Source organism: Bubalus kerabau, chromosome 3 (genome assembly GCF_029407905.1).
Source record: "Bubalus kerabau isolate K-KA32 ecotype Philippines breed swamp buffalo chromosome 3, PCC_UOA_SB_1v2, whole genome shotgun sequence".
In the NCBI taxonomy this organism is placed as follows: Eukaryota; Metazoa; Chordata; class Mammalia; order Artiodactyla; family Bovidae; genus Bubalus; species Bubalus kerabau.
The window spans coordinates 67,934,913-67,961,358 of NC_073626.1; the positions used below are offsets into that span (position 1 = coordinate 67,934,913).

Genomic DNA, 26,446 nt, shown 5'->3' on the forward strand with positions numbered 1-26,446 from the left:
AAAATGCCACAGAAGAACTATTGAATGCAGTTAGGAGAGTCCTGATGCCTCTGAAATGGAGTTTCACTAAGAGAAAAAGCCACCAGTCATGTTATATTAATACGAGGAATTGAAGTGGAATGTCTCTAGAAGAAATAAGCTTAGATTATTTTTCAAGTATTTCCTAGCCCATAGGAAAAAGCAGCTATATAACAGTCTATTTATTAGGAATGAATTTTTTTTCATGCTTTTTTTAGAACAGAAACCTTCCGTGAACCTTAAGATAAAAAAGAGATTCAGATTAAAGAGAAATAGTAACTATGGAAAGATTAGGTCAAGAAGTTATTCTTTGTAAGTTGGTGTAGCCACAGTGAAAAACAGAATGGAGATTCCTCAGAAAACCAAAAATAGAATAACTATATGATCCAGTAACCCCACCCTGGGCATATATCCAGATAAAACTATAATTCAAAAAGATATAGGCACCCTTGTGTTAGCAGATATAAGTGTTTATATGTAGAATGCATGAAACAAGGTCCTACTGCATAGCATGGAGAACTATATTCATTATTCTATGATAAACTATGATGAAAAAGAATATTTTAAAAGTGTGCTGTTGTTGTTTAGTCACTAAGTCATGTCCAACTCTTTTGCAACCCCGTGGACTCTTGCCCACCAGTCTCCTCTATCCATAGCATTTCCCAAGAAAGAATACTGGAGTGGTTTGCCATGCCTTTCTCTAGGGGATTTTCCTGACCCAAGGATCAAACCCATGTCTCCTACATTGGCAGGCGGATTCTTTACTGCTGAACCACCAAAGAAGCCTCCAGAAAAATGTACTGAATCACTGCTGTATTTGTTGTTGTTGTCCAGTTGCTCAGTTGTGTCTGACTCTTTGCGACCCAATGGACTGCAGCATGCCAGTCTTCCCTGTCCTTCACCATCTCCCTGGCCTTTACCATCTCCCAGAGCTTGCTCAAACTCATGTCCATTGAGTCAGTGTATAGTAGTAATTAACACAACATTGTAAATCAACTATACTTTAGTAAAAAAGAAGTTAGCCTTAAGTTATCTTGGAAAGGAGACAAATAGCCAAGCATAGGTAGAAAATGAAGGTGAAATGGAGCTAACTATGGCACATATCTAAGGATCTTCAAATAAGCAAAACATGCATAGCACAATAAAATCAAAAAGGCTAGTAAGCATTGGTTTTAAACTCAGTTGCTCAGCAAGAGTAACAGTGTGGTAATAATTTTGACAAAAATTACAGACCATGGACTCTAAAACTCAGAGATCAATATGAAGTAGAGAGCAAACCCTGAGTGATTAATCACTACAACCTACATGTCATGATGGCACTGACTCCTGTGTAATCCTCAGACATTTAGAGGCAGAGTAGGGAAGATGGAGAAAAGAAAAGAGCTGGACTAATAAACACCTTTCTTTAACATTTCAATTACAGATAAAAGAAAAGCCAACAAAATTACCTTAAACAAACTCTCGTTGCCAAAACACTGATGACTAGCGCTGACTATAAGAATTGGTGAATCAGAACAAAACGATATCAAGAGACAAATCTTTCTGTTTTGATTACTCTGGAATGACCTCTCTCTGATGCTTTGAGGGTAGCAAAACAAGACAGAGGTGATATTTCCAAGCTGTACATCCTCATTCCATTTGGAGGTGTCCCTAAGGAAATCAGTTTGAAGGGTATGTGCTAAGACATTGCTGGAGTTCAGTGAACCATTAAAAAGCAAATTATGATTTTTATGAATTCCATTTTTATGGTGTGAGCTGTAGGGAGGGGTGGCTGTTTGGAGTGCTGTGTTGTAGGCTGTTCTCACCCTGTAGATGGAGTGTGAAAACCAGGCTTAGAAAAAGTTGCAATAACTTTTGGTTGATTTTCATGTTTTTTGCCATCTGTGATGTGTTACTTTCTGCAAACTTTCAAAAACAGCCTGACTAGTGAAAGGGGGAAAAAATCTGACCAGATCTTTTGAGAGATGGCTGACATAAAAAGCTCCACGTATTAGGTATGAGCTTACTGTTGTGATATTTTGGGTCAATAAAATATAAATGAATATTTCCTGAGTTTGAAAAAGATAAACTTTTTAATGTTATTCTTTTCTAATGATGATATTAATAACAAGATTATTTGACAGATAATTATATCCAAGGCAATGCATTATGCAATTTGCATATATGATTTCATGTCTCAAAAATTCTATAATACGTATATTATTTTCACTATAAAGTTAAAAATGTGAGACATAAAAAAGTAATTAAATTGCTTAGAATCATATAAGTATTATGTGTCAGAGACAAGTTCAAACTGAGATGGAGATTACGAACATCTATTCTTTTCTTCCTTGGTAATAGAACTCTTTTTTTCTTTTTTCAATTATTCACTCTTCTCTGGAAAGCCAGTGATTCATGGGAGACCAGTCTTAGCCCCAGGCTTAGGATGGGTATATCCTAATTGATCCAAATCAGAAATTAGTCCTCAGCTCCCTAACCAGCAAGTTTGGACATGGACATCTGATATAATTTTGGCCAATGAGACAAATGGGGGTTCATCAAAAGATTTCCTCCCATGGAAAAGGAGTCCTTTGCTTCTGGGTATTGTATCTGGGTATGATGATTGAAAATGATACAACCATCTGGCTGCAAGCTTAGAGCTCAACCTAACACTAAAGTTGGCAGCACAGAAAGATGGAGGAAACCTGAGTCCTTGATGATACTGTTGACTACTGATTTTTTTAAAAATCCCTACTGGAGTCTCCTATCTTCAACTTTCCTGTTAAGAAAAATAATAAGTCCCCCAATTATTTAAGCCACTTAGGGTTAGGTTGGATGTCACTTGCTAGTGAGAGCATCCTTATAGCCTTAAAGATCTCCCTTGCTCCAAAGCCCATGTTCTTAATCGTCAAACCTTGTAGACAGTCACCTTATCCTAATAATAAGTCCTAACACAAATGTGTTATCTAAGATATCTAAGATAACTATTTAGAACATATTTTCCCATGAAACAAGGCAAGAGGTTGATTGAGTTTCCAAGGCAAATGATGAAATATATTGACCCCATGATACAGTTAAATAGCATGGGTGGTTCTTGGGTAAGTACCAGGTACTGAACGTCAGAGACTTGTTTTTTCTTATTAAAATAAAAAGGTGCAGTTAGTGGGTGGGCAGGGCATCTAGCATCCTTCTGCTCCAGGATCCTAGAAATGTACTGGGATGTGCTATTTCCCCACTCAGTGTTTGACTTGGAGAATTTCAGGTTGGACGCAAGTGTCCTTTCTCAAGATCTCTTCTGTCTTCCTGATTAACGTAGGGCATCTTTGGATGATAACAGGAATGGAAACTCTACTCTGAGTCATCACATATTCTTCCATCATCTTTGGGCCTTTCCTCCTCTGGGAACTAGATTTTTGAAACTTAAATCCAAGAACAGGAGTTTTTCCTCCCCAGGTTATTCTGTGTTGCATATAAAAAGTCAGTGAATGAAGACATGGCTAAATATATGGCCAGGGTAACAGAAAAAAATTTAATTGTGAGATTATCTTTTTTTTTTTTGATACAAATATCTTTTCACACATGGAGCAAGACCTGACTGAAAATGATTTTATTCCTCACCTAACTACTGTAAGTATCTCAATATTCTATAGCCTCTAAGACCAAAGACTCTCTGCCTATGTTTTTATACATTTATTCACTTACTCAACAACTATCTATGAAGGACACTATATACATTGATAATTATTTTGCTATTCTGTTTGGCTATTGTTAACTCCTTCTTGTCTTTGCCCTTAGTCTTTCAGCTTCATAGGTTTAGAAAGAAATATATTCCTTGTCTTCCTTCACACCCCTGTCCTTCAAATATATCCCAGCTCTTCTTAGTATCCATTCTCTGCTCCCTGAGAATTTGGTGCCTCTGTATAGCATGGTGACTATAGTTAATAATACTGCAGTGCATTTTAAGAGTTTCTAAGAGAATAGATCCTAAAACTTGAGAAATTGACTCTTCTATTTTTCAGTTAAGTAACATACAGATTATTCTTGTTCATAAAATGAGCTTAAAGATTTATTAATTAAGATACTTTTACTGAGATTCTTCTGCTAGTTCCTTCCTATATTGTTCACTCACTTCTCTCATAGTGGAATAATGAGCATAGAAATAATCAGTACTGCTAAGTCCACGTTGCAGAAAAAGATTAAATCTTACTTCCTTGGCCACGATCTTCCATTAATTGGCGCACCATGAATGGGTGAGAGCAGTTCTCAAAGTATTCATCAGAATCACCTGGAGGGCTTGTTAAGTCAACAAGTCTGGACTAGAGCCCTTGAAGTTCCAGGTTTAACAAGTTCCCAGTTGCTGCCAGTTCTGCCAGTCCAGAGACCACACTTATAGAGAATGTCGAATTAGGCTACAATAGGAAAGATATACAGAGAATGTTGGGCTTCCCTTGTGGCTTCAGAGGTAAAAAATCCACCTGCCAATGCAGTAGACTCAGAAGACATGGGTTTGATCGCTTGGTCAGGAACATCCCCTGGAGGAAGAAATGGCAACCCACTCCAGTATTCTTAGCTGGAAAATTCCACAGACAGAGGAACCTGGCAGCTACAGTCCATATGATCACAAAGAGTTGGACACAACTGAATAGACGTGCAGACATAGAGAATGTTAGAAATCTAATGCCTAGAATTTTGAGGCCTTATCAAAGGAGTGTGGCCCAAATATTGCCCCAAGTTGTATATGAAGCTTGGGGGCTAAAATGCCTCCCCAAACCAGGAAATTTCATCATGCACTAGGAGCAGTAGGCAAAGGGCGCTGAATTGGAGACAAGTAGTGCTTTGAGCAACAGCTCTTGGGGCATAGAGGAGGCCTGTTCTTTGGTCTATAGTGTAATCACCTCTCCCAGATCTGGCAAACCGTGGCCTTAGGCTTCATCTCTGGGCCACAACCTCAACTTTTTTCTTCAGCCTGCAACTTGGTGAGCCATGGAAGGACACTTACTCAAAGCGACCTTGGAATACCCTCCTCTCTGTCTCATTACCTTGATTAGAAGAGGCAACATATCATTCTCTGAAAAGTGGGACAGGAAGATCAATGCTAGGTAGATATTGTAGAATTGTCATAAAATGTAAAATGTACCATTTTCAGTGTACAATTCAGCGGAGTTAAGTACATTTGCAATATTGTACAACTATTATCACTATCCATTTCCAAAACCTTTTCATGATCCCAAACAGAAATTCTGTACCATTAAACAATAACTCCCAGTCCCCCTCTCCCCTCAGCCCCTGGTAACCTCTATTCTACTTTCTGTCTCTGTTAATTTGCCTATTCTACTCATTAAAATTTTAAAGTAGGTAAAAAACATTTTTGGAGATCCCTCCCACTGCCTCCTTACAACCCACAGAATGCATAAGTTTTTCTTTGGTTCCTGCAAGTCCACTTTGACCAACTTCTTCCTTTACTGTCTGAAACACTTCCATCACAAGATACCTTCCTTTTACTGCACATCATAAATTGATCTGCTTAGACTAATTCATGCAGGTATATAAATGGCTGGGAGGTTACTGAGGGCTTGCTTTGTATCAGACACTATTCGAAGTGCTTTCTGTGTGTTTACTTATTTCATCCTCCAACCCCACCACTAGACATACTATTATTATCAGCTCTATTATCAGATGGTAAAGAATCTGCCTGCAATGAGGGAAACTTGAATTCGATCCCTGGGGTTGGGAAGATCCCCTGGAGAAGGAAACGACTACCCACTCCGTATTCTTGCCTGGAGAATTCCATGGACAGAGGCGTGTGGCAGCCTATAGTCATGGGGTCACAAAAAGTCAGACATGACTGAGTGACTCTCAATTCACTACTTATCACTATTATTATCTCTCTTTTATTGACAAAGAAACTGAGATTCAAAAGATGGACTGTTGGTTTCTAAGACCACACAGCTAATAGGTGATGAAGCCAGGATTCCAACTCCTGAGGCAGTTTCTCTTAACTGCAGAGGATGCTTACTAATCAAAAAAAATGGTAATTAGTGGAATGTCAGGCTTTGAGCCTAGAGGAATATTTTTGAAGATGTTTTGAGCCAAAAGGACTTCCTGGTAGGAAGCCAAGAGTCATCAGTGAGGCCTAGGGCAGTTTTCTGCTTTACCCGTTCCCTTCATTTCCATCTCCCAACTGATTCCCTAAATACAGTCTTGATCCTAACTCTCTGAGAGCCTAACCCCTTCTCAGAGCCTCCCCCAACATTTCCTGGCTCTTCTTTCCTGTCCCAGGAGATGACCCTCCCATTCCTGGAACTCTGCTTCCTTTGGTGGGTATAGAGGAGGTGCAGAGCCTTGGGCCTTAACTTGCACAGAGGCCTAGTCAGGTAGACAGAAAAAGAAAATTGCCAAAACACCAAAACCAAACAAATAAAAAAAAAAGCTGTTGAAATAAATTTGTGAGCCTGCCATTTTAAGTCTTTTGAAACAAGGCAAATAATAAATAAATAAATGTATATGGGTGGTGCCCTGGAAAAATTAATTCAAATGTATTTAGTGCTCAGGAAACAGGTTCCTAACAAGTCAACAAGGCTTTTCAAATGTATTACCTCTTTCCATCCTGACATTCAATTTATTTATCACGCTTCAAAGTACCCTGAAATAATACCATCCAGATATATTTCTCTCTAAGAAAATTATTCAACACACCAGTCATGGAAAACAAATTTAAGCTTCCTTTAATCATAATTCTCGGGAACCAAAGTCCTTTAAGATTTTTTTAAGATCAATTATTTTTAAACTGGAATTTCAACATAGAGATGGGATAGAGAATAATGATTGCTGATATTTTTGTCTGAATTTAAAGGGAGTCTGGACACTTAGTAAACAAAACACACATTTGAGGTAAAGAATAGCTCATCAGTTAAAAAACTCAGATCCTGAAATCAGAGAGACTTGAGCTCAAAAAATGGCATGGATGCCTCTAGTTGTATGATTTGAGCAAATCACTTAAGGTGTCTGTACCTCAATTTATTCATCAGTAAAGTGCTGATAGTAATATCTTCCTTATGGTGGTGTTTTGAGAATTAAATGAAGTAAAGCGTGGCTCCTTGCCTGGTTCATAGTAAGTAAGCAATAAAGTTAGCTGACATTGTCATTAAATCCATCCTCAGATGGTTCTGAAGTCTGAGTGAAGCTTGACAATTACTCTTGGGGTTTTTTGGTGGAGAAGGGGTGTGTGGAGAGGCTGCAGGTACCTCAGAACATATGCATGTGTTAACTAAAGAAATTATTCTAATAGACTTGCTTATGAGGGAACCACTTACCTCCAAAGAATAACCATACTGTAGAAAGATCAACTTCTAATTGTCCCAGTTATCCCAGAAGGGGTCACTTGGAAGGTGTTCACCAAATATGAGGCCAGTACCACCCTTAGCTCAGTGCCAGTGGAACTGCTTCCCTGGACACTGTCCCCCACATTAGGATGTTCACAGATGGCCATCTTTTGGTCTGCTCCTTCCCATGGGTTAGTAGGTCTCCAAGGCCAAGAAGAAACTGAGCTCATGACTTTTCCCCTGCTGGATACTCACATCTTGGAATTCCCTGCCCAGTGCAGTGTGCCCCTCTACTGTATTCTGACCCTGAGACCCCAGAGTTCTCTACCCAAATGTCTATTAGCCTGTCTCCGAAGTCTTAATGGGCTTCCTCCTTAGGTCTTTTCTCCTGAGGGGGCCCAGGATACTGCTGGTGTGTACACCTCTCCACCCTTAAAGAAAGGCCAAGAAGCAGCTGCTTTCAAGCTTGGGTGGATTGACGGAGATTGTACTGGGACCACAGTATCTACCTGTTCATACAGCAAGGGCCTGAGCTGCGGGCAGGCAGGTGCAGCCTTGTCACACAAGGAGTTGAAAATTCTTGTTTCCAACCCAACTTGTCAGATTTTTATGAAACTTATTAAAAGGCAGAAGAATAGAACAAGTGTAACTGTTTGTTCTCTTGATATATAGCTTTAAATATTTAGTGGTGAAATATTCAGAGATATGTGCTCCTACTGTGGGCCCAGCAAATATTAGAGGAAGAGGTGAATGAGTTAGTTTTTTGTTGAAGTGTGTCCTTTATAAGAATAATTTAAATCAGTTTCCCCTAATTGCATTTGGCGCTTGAATTTTGATACTTAATAGGTATACGCGTGGGCACTGAATGCCTGGAAATAACTGTTTGGGTACATGAGTGTAACTATTTTCCAAGAGTCTACTGTGGACAGAAATGTTTTCACTGATATAATTCTAAGAGTCAGAATCCCATGACCTCTCCTTCCGTGGCCGCCTCTTTCTTTATTCCCTTTTCCTACAAACTCTCTAGTTCAAAATATAAGCCCTTGGGGAATTGTGTCATCAGATTTCAAGAGAAAATTTGGAGTATAAATAGCTCCCAAGGATCAGTAGAGTGCTGATTGGAGGCAGGGTCAGTTTTCACAGCTCACTGGCCCCCAGCTTATGTTTAGGGACCCCTCACTTTCTATTTTATTGACCCCACTGGGACTAAAAAAAGTTGCATCAAACACCAGCTGAAGCACTTTTCAGAGGTCAACAGTGCTAACATGTTGGACGTATACTCCTGGCCCTTCTTTTCTGTATAGTGCATTTTAAGAATTCCTAAGGGAAATGTACCAACGATTTTTGTTTTCATGTTGTAAGTTTCTTAAACACAAAGTTTTCATTTTTTAAGAGCACTCATGGAATAAACATTTATGCTCACCCTGCCATCCAACCCTAGGATAAAGAGCAGTCAAGTGGTTGGATGTTTTGGAAGCAAGACTCATTATAGTATTTGAGATCTCCTTTAACAAGCTACTTGAACAAATGTATGTCAAAAATGAAATGAGGACAAACTACTCTAAAATGTTTGACCTGTGATAGTCTTATTTAGATATCTTCACATCTTAGATAAATGTATAAAAAAATTATTTCTGATAACTCTCTAGCAGCCCAGGATTACAGGATTACTATTTGATATTATACTGGAGTTTCCATTCATGCCCTATCTAGCATGCTGCTACTGCTGCTGCTAAGTCTTCAGTCATGTCCAACTTTGTGAGACCCCATAGATGGCAGCCCAGCAGGCTCCCCTGTCCCTGGGATTTTCCAGGCAAGAACACTGGAGTGGGTTGCCATTTCCTTCTCCAATGCAGGAAAGTGGAAAGTGAAAGTGAAGTCGCTCAGTCGTGTCTGACTCTTCGTGACCCCATGGACTGTAGCCTACCAGGCTCCTCCATACATGAGATTTGCCAGGCAAGAGTACTGGAGTGGGGTGCCATTGCCTTCTTCTTCTTCTATCTAGCATAGTCAAATGAAATCTGAAGGTCTTGCTGTTGTGCTCAGAAGAAAGAGTGTTCAGGGCAGGTGCCAGGGAAAGGAAAAATGAATAAGGGAGGAGAGGAGAAATATGCACCATTAGGTGTATCTGTTTATTTTTAAAATTCATTTAAGTTTCATCCCCCTGCCTTTAAACTTTCTTCTATCCAAACTTAATTATCTTCACCCACTCCAGTACTTGCCTAGAAAATCCCATGGATAGAGGAGCCTGGTAGGCTGCAGTCCATGGGGTTGTGAAGAGTCAGACGTGACTGAGCGACTTCACTTTCACTTTCTTTCACAACTTATTTGTGTTTTTATTAGGAATTTCTTACCATGCTCTGGGCTTCTCAGGTGGCACAGTAAAGAATTGTCTGCCAATGCAGGAGATGTGGTTTGATCCCTGGGTTGAGAAGATCCTCTGGAGGAGGGCGTGGTAACGCACTTCAGTATTCTTGCCTGGGAAATCCCATGAACAGAGGAGCCTGGCCGGCTCCAGAGGATTGCAAAGGGTTGACACAACTGAGCGGCTGAGCATGAGCTTGAATGTGTATCTGTTAATTCCAGACTCCTAATTTATCTCCTGCCAATTTTTTCCCCTTTGGTAATGATAGTTGTTTTTTTTTTTTTTTCCCCCTATGTCTGTGGATCTATTTCTGTTTTGATGTAAATTTATTTGTATCATTTTTAAAGATTCCACATATAAGTGATATCATATGCTATTTGTCTTTCTCTTTCTGGCTTACTTAGTATGATAATCTCTAGGTCCATCCATGTTGCTGCAAATGGCATTATTTCATTCTTATGTTGAGTAGTACTCCTTTGTATAAATGTACCGCATCTTCTGTATCCTTTCTTCTGCTGATGGGCGTTTAGATTGCTTCCATGTCTCGGCCATTGTCAGTAGTGCTACAGTGAGCACGGGGGCGCATGTATCAGTATCTTTTCAAATTACGGATTTATCCAGATACGCTTCCAGGAGTGGGATTGAAGGATCATATTGTAGTTCTATTTTCAGTTTTTTAAGGAACTTCCATACTGTTATCCTAAGTGGCTACACCAATTTACATTCCCACCAACAGTGTAGGAGGATTCCCTTTTCTCCACATTTTCTTCAGCATTTATTTTTAGTCTTTGTAATTATGGCCATTCTGACCAGAGTGAAGTAATACCTCATTGTAATTTTGATTTGCATTTTTCTAATAATTAGCAATATGGAGCATCTTTTCATGTGTGTTTTGGACATCTGTATGTCTTTGCAGAAATGCCTTTTTAGATCTTCTACACATTTTTTGATTGGATTGTCTTTAGGTTATTGAGCTGAATGTGCTGTTTGCATATAGTAGAGACTATTCCCTTGTCAGTTACATCATTTGCAAATACCTTCTCCCATTCTGTAGGTTGTCTCTTCATTTCATTTATGGTTCCGTTTGCTATGCAAAAGCTTTTAAGTTTAAGTAGGTCCCATTAGTTTATTTTTATTCTTGTTTCCACTACTCTGGTAGATGGATCCCAAAAGATATGGCTGTGATTTATGTCAAAAAGTGTTCTGCCTGAATTTTCCCTACGAGTTTTTATAGTATCCAGTCTTACACTTGTCTTTAATCCAGAAAAATATCTTATTTTTCCCAAGTCAAATAAATATTTCCCCATAATTTGCTTCAAAAATTGTAAAGAGATCATTCAAGAGCAAATGAACATAAAGGTAATAAAGAGATGATGGATAATAGTGAACTACCCTCAGGATGCTTTTGTGTTTATCAATCAAAGAATATGGGACTCTTTAAAAGACTAAAACTTCGTATACTATCTCCATCCTCACTCCACTCCCTAAAGGTAATCACTTGTAATAGTTTCGTGTAGATATTTCTGGATGTTGACTCCCCCAGTCTGTGTCATACACTGCTGTAGATGCCAGTGATACAACAGTGCATAAGAACAGACCAACTCTCTGCTCTGTCTTTATAGTCTACTGGATAAAACATTTTGAATAAAAAAACTAGTAAAAGTATGGCATGACGTTAACAGTGGTAAGTGCTAAGAAGTCTATAACAAGATAAAGAGAATCAAGATGTTTACTATTTGAGTAGGGGGGTGGTCAAGGAAACACTTTCTACCTCAATGCAGTGAGGAAATGATCCACACATTTTGAGAAAGAGATTCTAAGCAGGGGAAACAGCAAGTGCAAAGATTCTGAGCAGACGCAGCTTGGCAGACAGGATTATAGCAAGGAGGCCAGCACCGCCGAGTCAAAATGAATAAGGTAGAAATTGTCAAGAGATACAGGCAGAGATGTAGCTTGTGGTGTGCTTCATAGGGCTGTATGAATTGGCATGGTCTGGGTTGGGTTTCCCAGGTGGCTCAGTGGTAAAGAATCTGCCTTTCAACTCTGGAGACTCAGGAGATGTGGGTTTGATCCCTGGGTTGGGAGGATCCCCTGGAGGAGGAAATGGCAACCCACTCCAATATTCTTGTATGGAGAATTCCATGGACAGAGGAGCATGGCTATGGTCCATAGAGTCACAAAGAGTAGAACATGACTAAGCACATAAGCACATGGTCTGACTTATACTTTAAAGGAGGCAGACTAGCTGGAAATTCTGGCAGATGTAAATGTTGAGTCTGACAGTAGTTGGAAGCAAGATTCCTTTTTATTGTTTAAGGCTTTTGATTGGATCAGGTCCACTCACATTATGGAGGGTAGTCTGCTTTCCTCAAAGTCCACTGATTTCAATGGAAAGCACATCTAAAACATACCTTCACTCCAAATAAGCTAGGTGTGTGAACATAAAAAATTAACCGTCACAGAGCTGTTTGTTGCTTTTTTGAGATTTGCTTTTTTATACATTAGAATATTTTATGCTTTTCTCCTTATGCACTCTGTTCCTTTATTTTTCTATTCATTAATTAATCTATATTACTCTTTTTCCCCCTGAAGTTGTATGTTTTTCCCTCTCAATAAATGACATCATGCATGATGACTATGAATTGCTAGACTCCTGGGTACCACATCTGTATTTGAACTCTCATAAGCTGATTTGATCATGTTCGATGAACTGTCATGAATAATTTATGATTTTAGGACATATAGTCCTAAAGTCCTCCACATCAGATTTGCAAAGGACCAATTGACAACCATTACTGTGCGTCTGTCATTCTACTCAGTGTAGTTGAAAATCAAGGTAGCAGTAGAATTCTTGGAGCGTGGCGACATCATAGGATTACACACAATGATTCCCATTCCACCTGTCCTGTTCTTTGGCTTTATTTGATCATTGCGTAAGGAATAATAGAAATGGCATCAATAATAATAGAAATGGCATAAGCCCTGAAATTTTCAAACTATGTAGTGGAATGTCTTGCTGTGATTAACTGAAGAATCTAATTTTAAATGAACAAAAAGAGGAAAAAAACAATTTGCTTTGAATTACAATGTCCATGTGTTAGGTATAAATCAAAATCATCCAAATGTAAGAGCCAAATGAGAATTAAATATGATTTAGAGTAAGTATTAATATTAACTTCTGTGTCTTTTTTATCTTCATGTGTGTACATGTAATTTTGTACCTCCTGCACTGAAGTTGTGTATATTTTTTCATAAGGTATTTCATAAATGAAGTCATACTTTTTTAATACTTTGAAGAATAAATATTGGCAAAGGAGTGTCATCCAAACATTTATAAAATCCACTGGAACATAGAGGAAGTCATATTATCTTTTGAGCCTCTTTTTGGTAGTTTCGGGTGCTTTCGATGAACTTCCTGCTTTTGTGCCCTTTCCTTGATCCCTGCTCTCTAGAGATGATATGTGGCTTGTTCTGGAGGCTTTCGCACACGCTGTCAGCTCTGGCTACCTTCCCTCTATCAGCTCATAATCCTTAGGCCTCATTCTATAAAAAAAGAAATCTACCAAAGCGAATGGAACCCAAAGGTCAAAGCTGAAGTGTGCCAAAAATAGCTCTGAGTTATTAAATTGGTGCACCCACAAGGAAACAACAGTCAAACAATGGACAGAGCTAGCTTGCATTCTTCCTGGAGGCAAAGTTCAATTGCTCTCTAAAGTCTCTGCGTATTTTGTGTTAAGCCTTTCACACTATTTTGCCAGTTCAGACTCTTAGGAAGTTCTGGATCACTGGAGCTGCCCAGCCTTAATGCAGTTATTATTACTGGCCAGTGCCGTCAACGTTGTCTATCTGGGGCTTATACTGGAGAGTGGCAGGGCAGTACTTTCAGCTCCTGGTCATTTCCCCCTCGCACAGCTGATTTTCTCAGCCAGCAGTTCTAAGCCCATCAGATCTGTACCCTCAAGACAGCATTTGCTCTAACTTTTCCACTTGGCACTGGCTAGGTCACCTAAAATGAGCTTTTCCGTTTGTTTTCATCTTTCTTTTTTTCACTTTCTCATCAGTGCTGTTGATAACAGAATGAATATCCATAGAGTAAGTTATTATTTTCCTAAAATTTAGGGATACACATAAAATAAAATAACACATGTGAATGACTTCTGTGAACTTCAAGAACTATACAAATAGTGTGTACTTTCTGTGCTCAGTATACACAAACTTATTAAATAGAAGACAATTTTTATAACTTCAATTCCCCTTTTTCTTTCCATCCAATATATCCTTTAATAGACATCTGCTTATGATCTCTCTTCCCTATCTTATTTTGTTGTTTAGTCACTAAGTACTGTCAGACTCTTTGTGACCCCATGGATTGTAGCCCGCCAGGCTCCTCTGTCCATGGGATTTCCCAGACAAGAGTACTGGAATGGGTTCCATTTCCTTCTCCAGGGTATCTTCCTAGATCAGGGATCAAACCCATGTTTTCTGCATTGGCAGGCAGATTCTTTGCTGCTGAGCCACCAGGGAAGCCCCTTCCCTATTTTATCTTAGTTTTGTTCATTATTGGAATAATGTATTGATGATATTAATAATCAGTATCTCCAGACTGATGTCACTGTACTTAAATGTTTGGGAAGCTTCTCAACTGTTCAAGTCCATTAGTCTTTGCCCTCAAAAGAAGACCGATTTGAGAAACTCAGAGCTTTGCAAATATTAACCTAGTGATTTTTTGATATAGCTCATATTAAAAGATGATCAGAGAGTGATTTGCTATACTTCAAATCCTATTTCTCTGCTTGCTTTGTTATTAGTTTTTTTTTTTCACTTTTTCCTAAAGTTTAATCACTATACATTTTTATGTTAATTAATTTTAATTGGAGGACAATTACTTTACAATATTGTGATTGTTTTTGACATACAGCGACATAAAACAGCCACAGGTACACATGTGTCTCCCCATTCTAAACCCCCCTCCCACCTCCCTCCCCAACCCATCCTCTGGGTTTTCCCAGACCATTGGCTTTGAGTGCCCTGTTTCATGCATCAAACTTGCACTGGTTATCTATTTTACATATGGTAATATACATGTTTCAATGCTATTCTGTCAAATCATCCCATCCTCGCCTTCTCCCACAGAGTCCAAAATTCTGTTCTTTACATCTGTCTCTCTTTTGTTGCCTTATGTATAGGGTCATCGTTACTGCCTTTCTAAATTCCATACATATGTGTTAATATACTGTCTTTGTGTTTCTCTTTCTGACTTACTTCACTTTGTATAATAGTCTCCAGTTTCATCCACCTCATTAGAACTGACTCAAATGCATTCCTTTTTATAACTGAGTAATATTCCATTGTGTAAATGTACCACTACTTTCTTATCCATTCATCTGCTGATGGACGTCTAGGTTGCTTCCAGGTCCTGGCTATTGTAAACATTGCTGCAATGAACATTGGGGTACATGTGTCTCTTTCAGTTCTGGTTTCTTCGGTGTGTATGCCAGGCAGTGGGATTGCTGGGTCATATGGCAGCTGTATTTCCAGTTTTTTACGGAATCTCCACACTGTTCTCCATAGTGGCTGTATACTGTTTGTATTCCCACCAACAGTGTCAGAGAGTTCCCTTTTCTCCACACCCTCTCCAGCATTTACTGTTTGAAGACTTTTTGAGGGCAGTCATTCTGACCTGAGTGAGATAATATCTCATTGTGACTTTGATTTGCATTTCTCTAATAATAAGTGATGTTGAGCATCTTTTCATGTGTTCATTAGCCATTGGTATGTCTTCTTGGAGAAATGTCTGTTTTGTTCTTTGGCCCACTTTTATATTGGGTTGTTCTTTTTTCTGGTATTGAAGTCCATGAGCTGCTTGTATATTTTGGAATTTAATTATTTGTCAGTTGTTTCATTTGCTATTATTTTCTTCCATTCTGAAGGCTGCCTTTTCACCTTTCTTATATTTTCCTTCATTGTGCAAAAGCTTTTAAGTTTAATTAGATCCCATTTGTTTATTTTTGTTTTTATTTCCATTACTTTGGGAGGTGGGTCATAGAGGATGTTTCTGTGATTTATGTCAGAGAGTGTTCTGCCTATGTTTTCCTCTAAGAGTGTTATAGTTCCTGGTGTTAAATTTAGATCTTTAATCAATTTTGAGTTTATTTTTGTGTATGGTATTAGAAAATGTTCTGGTTTCATTCTTCTACATGTGGTAGACCAGTTTTCCCAGCACCACTTGTTACAGAGATTGTCTTTTCTTCATTGTATATTTTTGCTTCTTTTGTCAAAGATAAGGTGTCCATAGGTGCATGGATTTATCTCTGAACTTTCTATTTTGTTTCATTGATCTATATTTCTGTCTTTGTGTCAGTACTATACTGTCTTGATGACTGTAGCTTTATAGTACAGTCTGAAGTCAGGAAGGTTGATTCCTCCAGTTCCATTCTTCTTTCTCAGGATTGCTTTGGCTCTTCGAGGTTTCTCTTGTGTTTCCATACAAATTTTGAAATTATTTGTTCTGGTTCTGTGAAAAATACCGTTGGTAGCTTGATGGGGATTGCATTCAATCTATAGATTGCTTTGGGTAGTATACTCATTTCCACAATATTGAGTCTTCTAATCCATGAACATGGTATATTTCTCCATCTATTTGTGTCATCTTTGATTTCTTTCCTCAGTGTTTTATAGTTTTCCATATATAGGTATTTTTTTAGGTAAATTTATTCCTAAGTATTTTATTATTTTCATTGCAATGGTGAATGGGATTGTTTCCTCAATTTCTCTTTCTGTTTTTCATTGTTAGTGTATAGGAATGCAAGGGATTTCTGTGTATTAATTTTATATCCTGCAACTTTACTATATTCATTGATTAGCTCTAGTAATTTTCTGGTGGTATCTTTAGGGTTTTCTATGTAGAGGATCATGTCATTTGCAAACAGTGAGAGTTTTACTTCTTCTTTTCCCATCTGGATTCCTCTTATTTCTTTTTCTTCTGATTGCTGTGGCTAGGGCTTCCAAAACTATGTTGAATAGTAGTGATGAGAGTGGGCACCCTCGTCTTGTCCTGATTTTAGAGAAAATGCTTTAAATTTTTCACCATTAAGGATAATGTTTGCTGTGGATTTGTCATATATGACTTTTATTATGTTGAGGTATGTTTCTTCTATGCCTGCTTTCTGGGGAGTTTTATCATAAATGGGTTTAATCACTATAAATTTTTTGTAGGAGACTGCTGGATACCGATGATGAGCTCAGTGACATTCAGTCGGATTCCGTCCCATCAGAAGTCCGGGACTGGTTGGCTTCTACCTTTACACGGAAAATGGGGATGATGAAAAAGAAATCTGAGGAAAAACCAAGATTTCGGAGCATTGTGCATGTTGTTCAAGCTGGAATTTTTGTGGAAAGGTAAGTGAACTTGTTGGTATATTAAGACAAAATTTAAAAGGCAGCAAATATACTTAATAATCAATATTATGAGAGTCCTATAGTTTACTTATTGAGGAAAACTATAATCATAAGTATACCTGGAATAAGCAGATTTAGGACTTTATGAGGGAATTTACCTTACAACAAAAATATCTTGTTCTGGATTTATTTTTATTTATTTTAAATTAATATAAAGACTTACAGTATAGACTTTTGAATGGCCATTCTTAAATGAATCTTTATGAATAACTGGTTAAAAATAATTATAATACATTCATATGCTATAAACCTAACATCACCCAAATAATATGTAGCGCCTGATAAAATAAGTTCTATACTACATAACAAAATCAATCAGGCCTTTCTCCACACTTAAGTGAAAAGGTCATCCTCTTATGACCTTGGAGTAAAGCTCCCTCATGTCCAATCTCCTTGAAGAGCTTTTAACTTTTCTGTCACTGAAGCATTTCTGTCATTTGATGGCCCTTAGAAGTAGCAAGTCAAATCACTAGAGTTTCTAATGTGAAATACATGTTAATATGACAAGATTTTATATTATTTAGCCCTTAATAACATAGCTTATTTTTCTGTCTGGAAATAAGATGCTTCAGAACAAAAACTATAAAAAGACTTGAAATAAACATCTTATAGCCAGTACTTTGGCCACCTCATGCGAAGAGTTGACTCACTGGAAAAGACTCTGATGCTGGGAGGGACTGGGGGCAGGTGGAAAAGGGGATGACAGAGGATGAGATGGCTGGATGGCATCACTGACTCAATGGACGAGTTTGGGTGAACTCCAGGAGTTGGTGATGGACAGGGAGGCCTGGCGTGCTGCAATTCATGGGGTCGCAAAGAGTCAGACACAACTGAGCAACTGAACTGAACTGAACTGAACTGAATCTGACAATGTTGAGAACTAGTTCTTAAAAGTTACTTAGACTTATACTTACTTAGACCTAAAAACAATTATACATTAAGTTATAAATAAAAAAGTTTATTTTAATGTTATCAAAGCAAAATTAAGGAACAGAGAAATTTTTTATCAATGTATTTAAAATTAAATTTAAAGGAGACCACATTATTTTTTATCTTCAGACATCTCTAGTCATTACCTCTAATAAACTTCCTAAACTTTCATCTTCTGCTAAAGGAACAATGAGAAGCCCTCTTGGGTTTCTAAAAATCTAAATGACAAGCATTGCAAGAAGGATTCGATGTGATTTAAAGATGTATTACAACCATAAGAAATAAAGCATCAAGGATCTTGGTTTATGCGTTTATTACCCAAATTATTATTATTCAAATGACTTTGTGTATTTTTTAAGCATATCTAATTGCCTTTGATGAAGAACTTTCATAATAAGCCTAAGGAGCATGATTAGTTAGGTGAGATGAGACCTCCAACACCTGGTGCGTAAACTGCTCCCAACTCTCCCAAGTGGGACCTGAAATCTGAAACAGACAAGTAGGGCTGGAGAGAAATAATTTTTATAATAATAGTCCTATTTTTTAAAACAAGTTAGGTAAGTGTATGACAGTTGATTTTGCTTAATATCAGTTTGAAAACATCTAAATAGTAGTTCAGAAACTCAGTGAAAGAATCAGAGATAAGACAGTATATGTTTGCTTTAATGAAGAAATGTATATTTTGCCTTTTTGTTTAAGAAAATATAGAATTTGGCAAACTGAAAAATAAATTAAAATTATAAAAATAAACAAACTAAACTTCCATTCTCATTAAGTAGAAAATCAAAACAATTTCTGTGAAATATATTGATAGGTTTAACTTTCATTTTTTTTATTTGCTACACAGAAATATCAAAATGTACTTAAGGTAACTAAATTAGTAAGTAGTCTTAAAGAAATCAAAGTACTAAAACATACAGAAATGAAATAATTTCTATTACTTTTGAATTTCCATTAGTAAATATGTAAACAAAAGGACATGTTTATCTAGAATTTTCAAAAATGATCATCTTCAATCTTGAAAGTTAGAAAGGCTTCTTGAGTCTTCTTTCAAGTAGCCCCTTCCAAGAATCAACCCCTCCGGAAGTCCAAGTAATTTGCTTACACCAGTGTACCCCAAAACTATTCACTTTCTCATCTCCTCTCCAGAAACCCCAATCTAAGCCTTGGTCACCTGCCATCTGAAACGTGACAATAACTGTCAACTAGGTTCCCCTCTTCCTCACTTGCCTTCTCTAAGCAAGTCACTTTCCACAGTGACTTTTAAAATGTAAATTCAGTCCTGTCATTCTTAAGCTTAAAATTATCTGATTGCCTTTACCATTTCACTGGATGTACCACTTCACCTGGTATTAAAGGCGGCTTCTGTATCATGGCCTGCATGACTAGGCCCCCTACCTTCTAGACTCATCTAATGCTACTATCACCCTTTACTGAATATCCATACTAGTGTGATTTCAACTCCATGAATATCCGATACTTTGGCCACCTGATGCAAAGAACTGACTCATTGGAAAAGACCTGATGTTCGGAAAGATCGAAGGCAGGAGAAGGGGACAACAGAGGATGAGATGATTTGATGGCATGACCAACTTGACGGATATGAGTTTGAGCAAGCTTCGGGAGTTGGTGATGGGCAGGGAAGCCTGGTGTGCTGCAGTGCATGGGGTCACAAAAAGTCAGACATGACTGAGTGACTGAACTGAACTTTCTTCCCTTGGGACCAGTAATTCTGCTCTTTCCTCTATCAGAAATGATTTTCCCCAAACTTAACTCTGACTAGCCATTTCTATCTTTCCAAAGGCCTTTCCTGGTTGCTCTGTATACTGTTCATCACTTTCTCTATCTCAACCAGTGAGTGATTTACCTCATAGCATTTAGTGCTGTTTTTACTCATGTATTATTTCTTATTTATTGTCCCTCTTCACCACTAAATAAACCCTGTGAAAGCAGCACATAGTTTTCTTATTCTCCACTGAATAGTCTCTTGTCCACCACAATGTCTGGCATATGATAGTTTTTTTTTTAAGTTTTTGAATTATATTTTGCAACTGTAATATAAAACCTTCCAAAAATAATCTTCCCTATTTCCAGCTGAACTTTTACCACTTACAGGAGAACAGGAAATCCATTGTTCTTTTTCAGCAACTTGTAATATATTGACTATTTACTCATATGTGAGACCACTATATTATGGTTTCTCCCACATCCATCCTACTTTTCCACATTAATTTTCTAAGTTTTCATCCTAATACCCTATTCCCAAGTATAGAGTTAGAAAATGATAATGAAGTGGTTTCTCCTTCTCCTTAGAAGAGTAATCCTCTTCCTTCTCTTTCTTTATATATAATGAAAATATACAGGGATATTCATTTCTCAAACCTGCTCCAAGTCTAAGAAACATTAGAGTTCTCACTGAACCCAAAGAACCTTGAAGAATGTCAGAATTGGAGCAAATGGTATTGGCTGCAGAATAATGAGAACAGTAATGTTAATATTAAGGATAATGACTTTCTGGGACTTCCCTGCTACTCCAGTGTTTGAGACTCCTTCTGCAATGCAAAAGACACTGGTATGATCCCTGCTCTGGAAAGATCCCACATGCCTTGTGGCAACTAAGGCCATGGGCCAGAATTACTGAGCCCATGCACCCTCGAGTCAATTCCCCCTAACAAGAGAAGCCACCACGATGAGAAGCCGGCACACTGCAACTTTTTTAGTTGCAGTGATCGGGAGCTGCTAAAGAGTAGTTCCTGGTCACTGCAACTAGAGAAATCCTGGGCACAGCAATGAAGACTCAGAACAGCCAAAAATAAATAAACAAGCATTTAAAAAATAATAACAGCTTTCTTATATTGAGTACTTACAATAATGTTACACTAGGTGTTTATATCATTTTTCTTTGTAAAAAGTGTATGATTATCCTTATTCTACAGATAATTGACATTAGCTTTCCAGAGGTCACACAGCTAGTGATTGGTTAAGCTGTGATCTAAGATCCAAATTGTGTGTTCTCTTTGCTACATAATACTGCCTTTTGTGCCATGAAGTTACACAGATTTAAAGTTACTTAATTTTTAAAGTTTCTTATTCCTGACCACTTATCTCCTTGCCCATCCAACTTCCATTATCCCTGTACCTCCAATTTTTAGTAATGATTCAAAAAATAGATAGAAAAAACTGTTTCTTAAAAAAAAAAAAACAACAACTAAACATCATTACTGAAAGTAATTATTTTCTGGGCCTTTTCAGTTCAGTTCAGTAGCTCAGTTGTGTCTGACTCTTTGCCACCCCATAGACTGCAGTACACCAGTCTTCCCTGTCTATCACCAATTCCCGGAGCTTGCTCAAACTCATGTCCATCAAGTTGGTGATGCCATCCAACCATCTCATCCTATGTTGTCCCCTTCTCCTGCCTTCAATCTTTCCAGCATCAGGGTCTTTTCCAGTTAGTCAGTTCTTTGCATCAGGTGGCTGAAATATTGGAGCTTCAGCTTCAGTATCAGTCCTTCCAATGAATATTTAGGCCTGGTTTCCTTTAGGATGGACAGGTTTGATCTCCTTGCAGTCCAAGGGACTCTTAAGAGTCTTCTCCAACACCACAGTAAAAAAAGCATCAATTCTTCAGCACTCAGCTTTCTTTATGGTCCAGTATGGCTAATGGAAAAAGCATAGCTTTGACTAGAGGGACATTTGTTGGCAAAGTATTGTCTCTGCTTTTTAACATGCTGTCTAGGTTGGTCAGAGCTTTTTTTCCAAGGAGAAAGTGTCTTTTAATTGCATGATTGCAGACGCCATCTGCACTGATTTTGGAGCCCAAGAAAAGAAAAAGTCACTCACTATTTCCATTGTTTCCCCATCTATTTGCCATGAAGAGGTGGGACCGGATGCCATGATTTTAGTTTTTTTGAATGCTGAGTTTTAAGCCAGCTTTTTCACTCTCCTCTTTCACTTTCATCAAAAAGCTCTTTAGTTCCTCTTTGCCTGGGCCTTTTATATTGTGATTAAATTGTTTCCTTGTTCTGCAAGATTAAAATAATTATACCTATCTTAGTGGAGCAAGTAATGTTAGTGTTTTTCTGATAGGCTGCTCTGAAATCTTTCAACTGATATAGAGGATAAGGATAATTTTTTATTATAACTGTTTGCCACAGGTATAATAAAATTTATTTTATAATAAAAATTATTTAAGGTCATTTAAGACAAAAACTAAATTGTTGTTTTCAGTGGCTCAGTAGTGTCTGATTCTTTGTGACCCCATGGACTATAGCACGCCAGGCTTTCCTATTCTTCATCATCTCCCAGAACTTGCTCAAACTCATGTCCATTGAGTCAGTGATGCCAAGCAACCATCTCATCCTTTGTCATCCCCTTCTCCTCCTGCCTTCAATCTTTCCCAGCATCAGGGTCTTTTCCAAGGAGCTGCATCGGGTGGCCAAAGTATTGGAGCTTCAGTTTCAGCATCAGTCCTTCCAATGAATATTCAGGACTGATTTCCTTTAAGATTGACTGGTTTGATCTCCTTGCTGTCCAAGGGACTCTCAAGAGTCTTCTCCAACACCACAGTTCAAAAGCATCAATTCTTTGGCGCCTTCTTCATGATCCAACTCTCAGATCTGTACATAACTACTGGAAAAACCATAGCTTTGTCTGTAGGGACCTTTGTTGGCAAAGTAATGTCTCTGCTTTTTAATATGCTGTCTAGGTTTTTTTATAGCTTTTCTTTCAAGGAGCAAGTGTTTTTTAATTTCATGGCTGCAGTTGCCATCTGCAGTGATTTTGGAGCCCAAGAAAATAAAGTCTGTCACTGTTTCCATTGTTTCCCCATCTATTTGCCATGAAGTTGTGAAACCAGATGCCATGATCTTAGTTTTTGAATGTGAATTTTAAAATGGGAACATGGAAATAAATTAACAAAGTCTGTGTCAGAAAATGGGAAGATACTTTATCAAGAAAGCCTAATCTCTATGTAAGTAAATACAATATTTTAATTCTGAGCATCTGAAAAGTGAAGATTAACAAGGAAAACATGAAAAATTATTTGGCTTTTATTATCTTAAAAAAAAGATAGCATTTACATAGGAACTGAGTAATGTCTTATGGATTTTTAACATAAGACACATTGAGTCAAAAGGGTTAGTATTTCCCTTAGTGATTTTATAAAAGATGCAGAATATTTTCTTATATTCTTATATTTCTTATATTGACCCCCAATATAATGATATAGTCATTAAATTATGGCTTTGTTCAGGCATCTTGTGGGGAGAAGTTACTACAGTATAATCTAGGAATGAAACTTGCTTGTGAACTAACAATGTAAAAATTAAGGGACATGATTATCCCATGCTTTTCACAGGACTCTGTGGAGGAACCATGTTTCTTTCAGTCCTGGTTAGAAACCTATTGCTATTTCTACACATTAGGGTATCATGTTGATTCTATTTTTTGCACAAATCAGTGGAAGAGTTTCTTATATTTATTTAAGTCATCTTGGTTTTCTGTTGGAAAATGGGACCAACAAATTACTGATTAATAAAAATATTTTTATTGTTGCTATTATAAAAATAAAAAATATCCTTTCTGGATAATCTGTATTGGATAATATTAAAAGACAGTTTGAACAAACTTAAGCAATTTTTTTCAATATGGTTTCTCCCAATATTCTTAACTAAAACAAAACAAGTAAGCTGTGTAAATTCTGATGATGCTACATATTCCCTTCTACAATTTTCATTTTGTGAAAAAAGAAAGAAAACCTATAAAGGACTATTTCAGTGACATTCAGCTTCCAGACTGAAAATTTTGTAATACAAAAGGACACAAAGCAAGGCTGCTCTGCTGTCTTGAATGTGATGGTGCTAAAAAGCATTGCTGCTGCACTTGCAAATAACGATCTTTTCTTTAATAAGATGAAGTTTAGGAAAAGATCTCTTTACATAGAAATTAAAACCATATTGACTTTGTATGTGGTTTTGAGTAAACAAAATACTATTTGCATCTATTACACTGTAAACATGTAATAGATGATGGCAAAAATTATCATTGTTGCCAGAAAGAGAATCTGTATCTAATGATACAAGGTCAACAGGTCAAAGGTAATTATTTCTTTGTTTTTAAGAAATAGCTAAAAACTTTGAGTAAATGATTTTTATATATATGCTTATTTTTCTTTTTCAGAATGTACAGAAAGTCCTATCACATGGTTGGCTTGGCATATCCAGAAGCTGTCATAGTAACATTAAAGGTAAAACATTTCAATTATCTTAGTTGATCAAATAGTCACTTTTTCTAGTCTCTTTAAAATGATGGGAAGAAAATGAGAATAGGCCTTTGATGTAGCTTACACATCAGAATATAAAAAAATTTTTTTTAACCATTTACAAATGTCATGTGTTTCAAGTCATAACTTGTTGATTTAAATGAGGATCAGTTTGTTAATGTTTACACTAACAAAGTGTATCAATACATATAGATGTTTATCACTAACAACAGTAATATACATGTATAAATACACATACGTGTGTGATGTCTTTTTTATGCTTTATGCTTTATTAATTAATTAATTAATTATTATGCTTTATTTAGGTGGATCTTGTATTCAACTTTGAGATGGCACCAGCATTTGTCAGAATACACATATTTTGTTACTATATATTATGAAACGAATGCATTATCAATGAAAAGATTTCAGTCAAATATAATTAAAGGACAAAACTTATATCAAAGAAAATTGTTTAGAATTTTAGGTCTGAGAAAGTATAAAAATGAAGATAAAATTAAAAAGTAAACAAAAAAGAAATTTATCTCTTTTGTCTCTGACTTTCCCTGTGGTTGCCCTAGTCTGAGGCCCAGTTGCAGTATTACATGTGTTAGAAATAACTAGAGTTGAAAATCTGATGTGGTAAAAGTTTTGGACTCACTTATGCCCACTTTGTGTGTGTGTGTGTGTATGTGAACACTGTTCCTAGACGATATTACTAAAGAGGCATTTTGTAAGCTTGTCGCTCTACATTCCCTATTTCATTCTGTTGCTTAATTGGGGTAGGAAATTCAACTTTGTCTCCTCTAATAGCTTTATGGTGGTTTCCTGTATTAACCAAAAATTTAAAGAATACTGGCAACAGGATATACCAAGTTACTTTATTTTTGATATATTAAACCCCTTTCCTAGTTTACGTTTCTATTGATTTCTTTTGTTCCTCTAATTCACTTTTAAGCATCCCTTTTGCATCCCCTTTGTTTTTTTTTCTCTGCATTTGTTTTTTCTCTGCTGCATATTAGATTTTAATCTTATTCATTTAAAAAAACAATTTGTTTTTCTCAGAAGCTTTTTTATATTCATGTTTCTAAAACTATAATAGAGGCAAGTATATAACTGAAATGTCATATTATTGGATATGAAGTATTCCTTAGCTTTTAAAAGATTTTTATTTCCTCATTATTTCCTCAACTGTGGGCAAGAAAGTCACTTAATTTTATTTTTATAGAAACCAACTAACAGAATATTTTGGTACGAGAGAATGCAAGCAGATTTCAAAAATGTAGTGTACAGGAAACATGAACTAACGGGTTGAGGAGAATCATCACTAAGACTGTTTTAATAATTCTCAGTTCCTGAGATACCTCCTTGCCTTGTTTGTTCTCAGGCTGACAAAGTAAAAGCCACGCATCTGCAGAAGTTTACAGATATAAATTATCATTGTTGATTAAAAAAAAAAATGCCCCCAAATGGAGAGTTAACCTTTTTCTCAGTTGGAAACCCCTGGCAGGAACTGTAAACAGCAGCTTTGTAACCATCTGAACTGATTCCTCTGTGTTAGCTTTGGAATTTAGTAAGAGATTTGTTTGTCTCCTTTGAGCTTTATTAATGGCAAAATGACTTCTAACAGAACTCTGAGAGATTTTAAATTTACAAACAGATCAAGCAAGTATTTTGGGATCAAATTAAGGCCAAATGCAAAGAATTTAACAAAGGTACACAAGCAAGCCAAAAAATATTTCCTTGGTGTTCCCAAATGATTAAAACTACATTTGGTGTTATTGTTACTGTTTGTCAAAAGAAAGAGTTTTAAAAGATGGCTTGAATACTGCTTATCAGACTTTCAGCTTATTACATTATGTATTGTTGTCTCTGTGAAATACGCTAAATGAAAAGTTCTAATACAGGGCCTGCTTAAATTTGAAATTAATATACAGCTTTAAGGTTATCTACTTACTATTCAATACTAAATCCATTCTGTGTGTGCAAACACTAGACCTTCTTTGCTAATAATTTCTGATAATCATTAGTACTGATTCTGCTGTATTTCTGTAGATTTCTAAGTTTCAGTGATTTATTTATGATTGCAAAGTCAAACTTTATCTTAATACATCT

At 37.0% G+C, this 26,446-nt stretch overlaps 1 protein-coding gene across 3 annotated transcripts in view; it reads left to right on the top strand.

Moving 5' to 3' along the window:
• The window catches only part of PDE1A (phosphodiesterase 1A), a 316,405-nt gene that overhangs the window by 202,435 nt on the left and 87,524 nt on the right, over positions 1–26,446 (top strand). For all 3 annotated transcript variants that reach the window (XM_055572013.1, XM_055572012.1, XM_055572011.1), the window contains exons 3-4: positions 16,900–17,082; positions 24,250–24,316. In XM_055572013.1, coding sequence (XP_055427988.1) covers positions 16,900–17,082; positions 24,250–24,316 — 250 coding nt within the window. The remainder of the gene's footprint in view (positions 1–16,899; positions 17,083–24,249; positions 24,317–26,446) is intronic.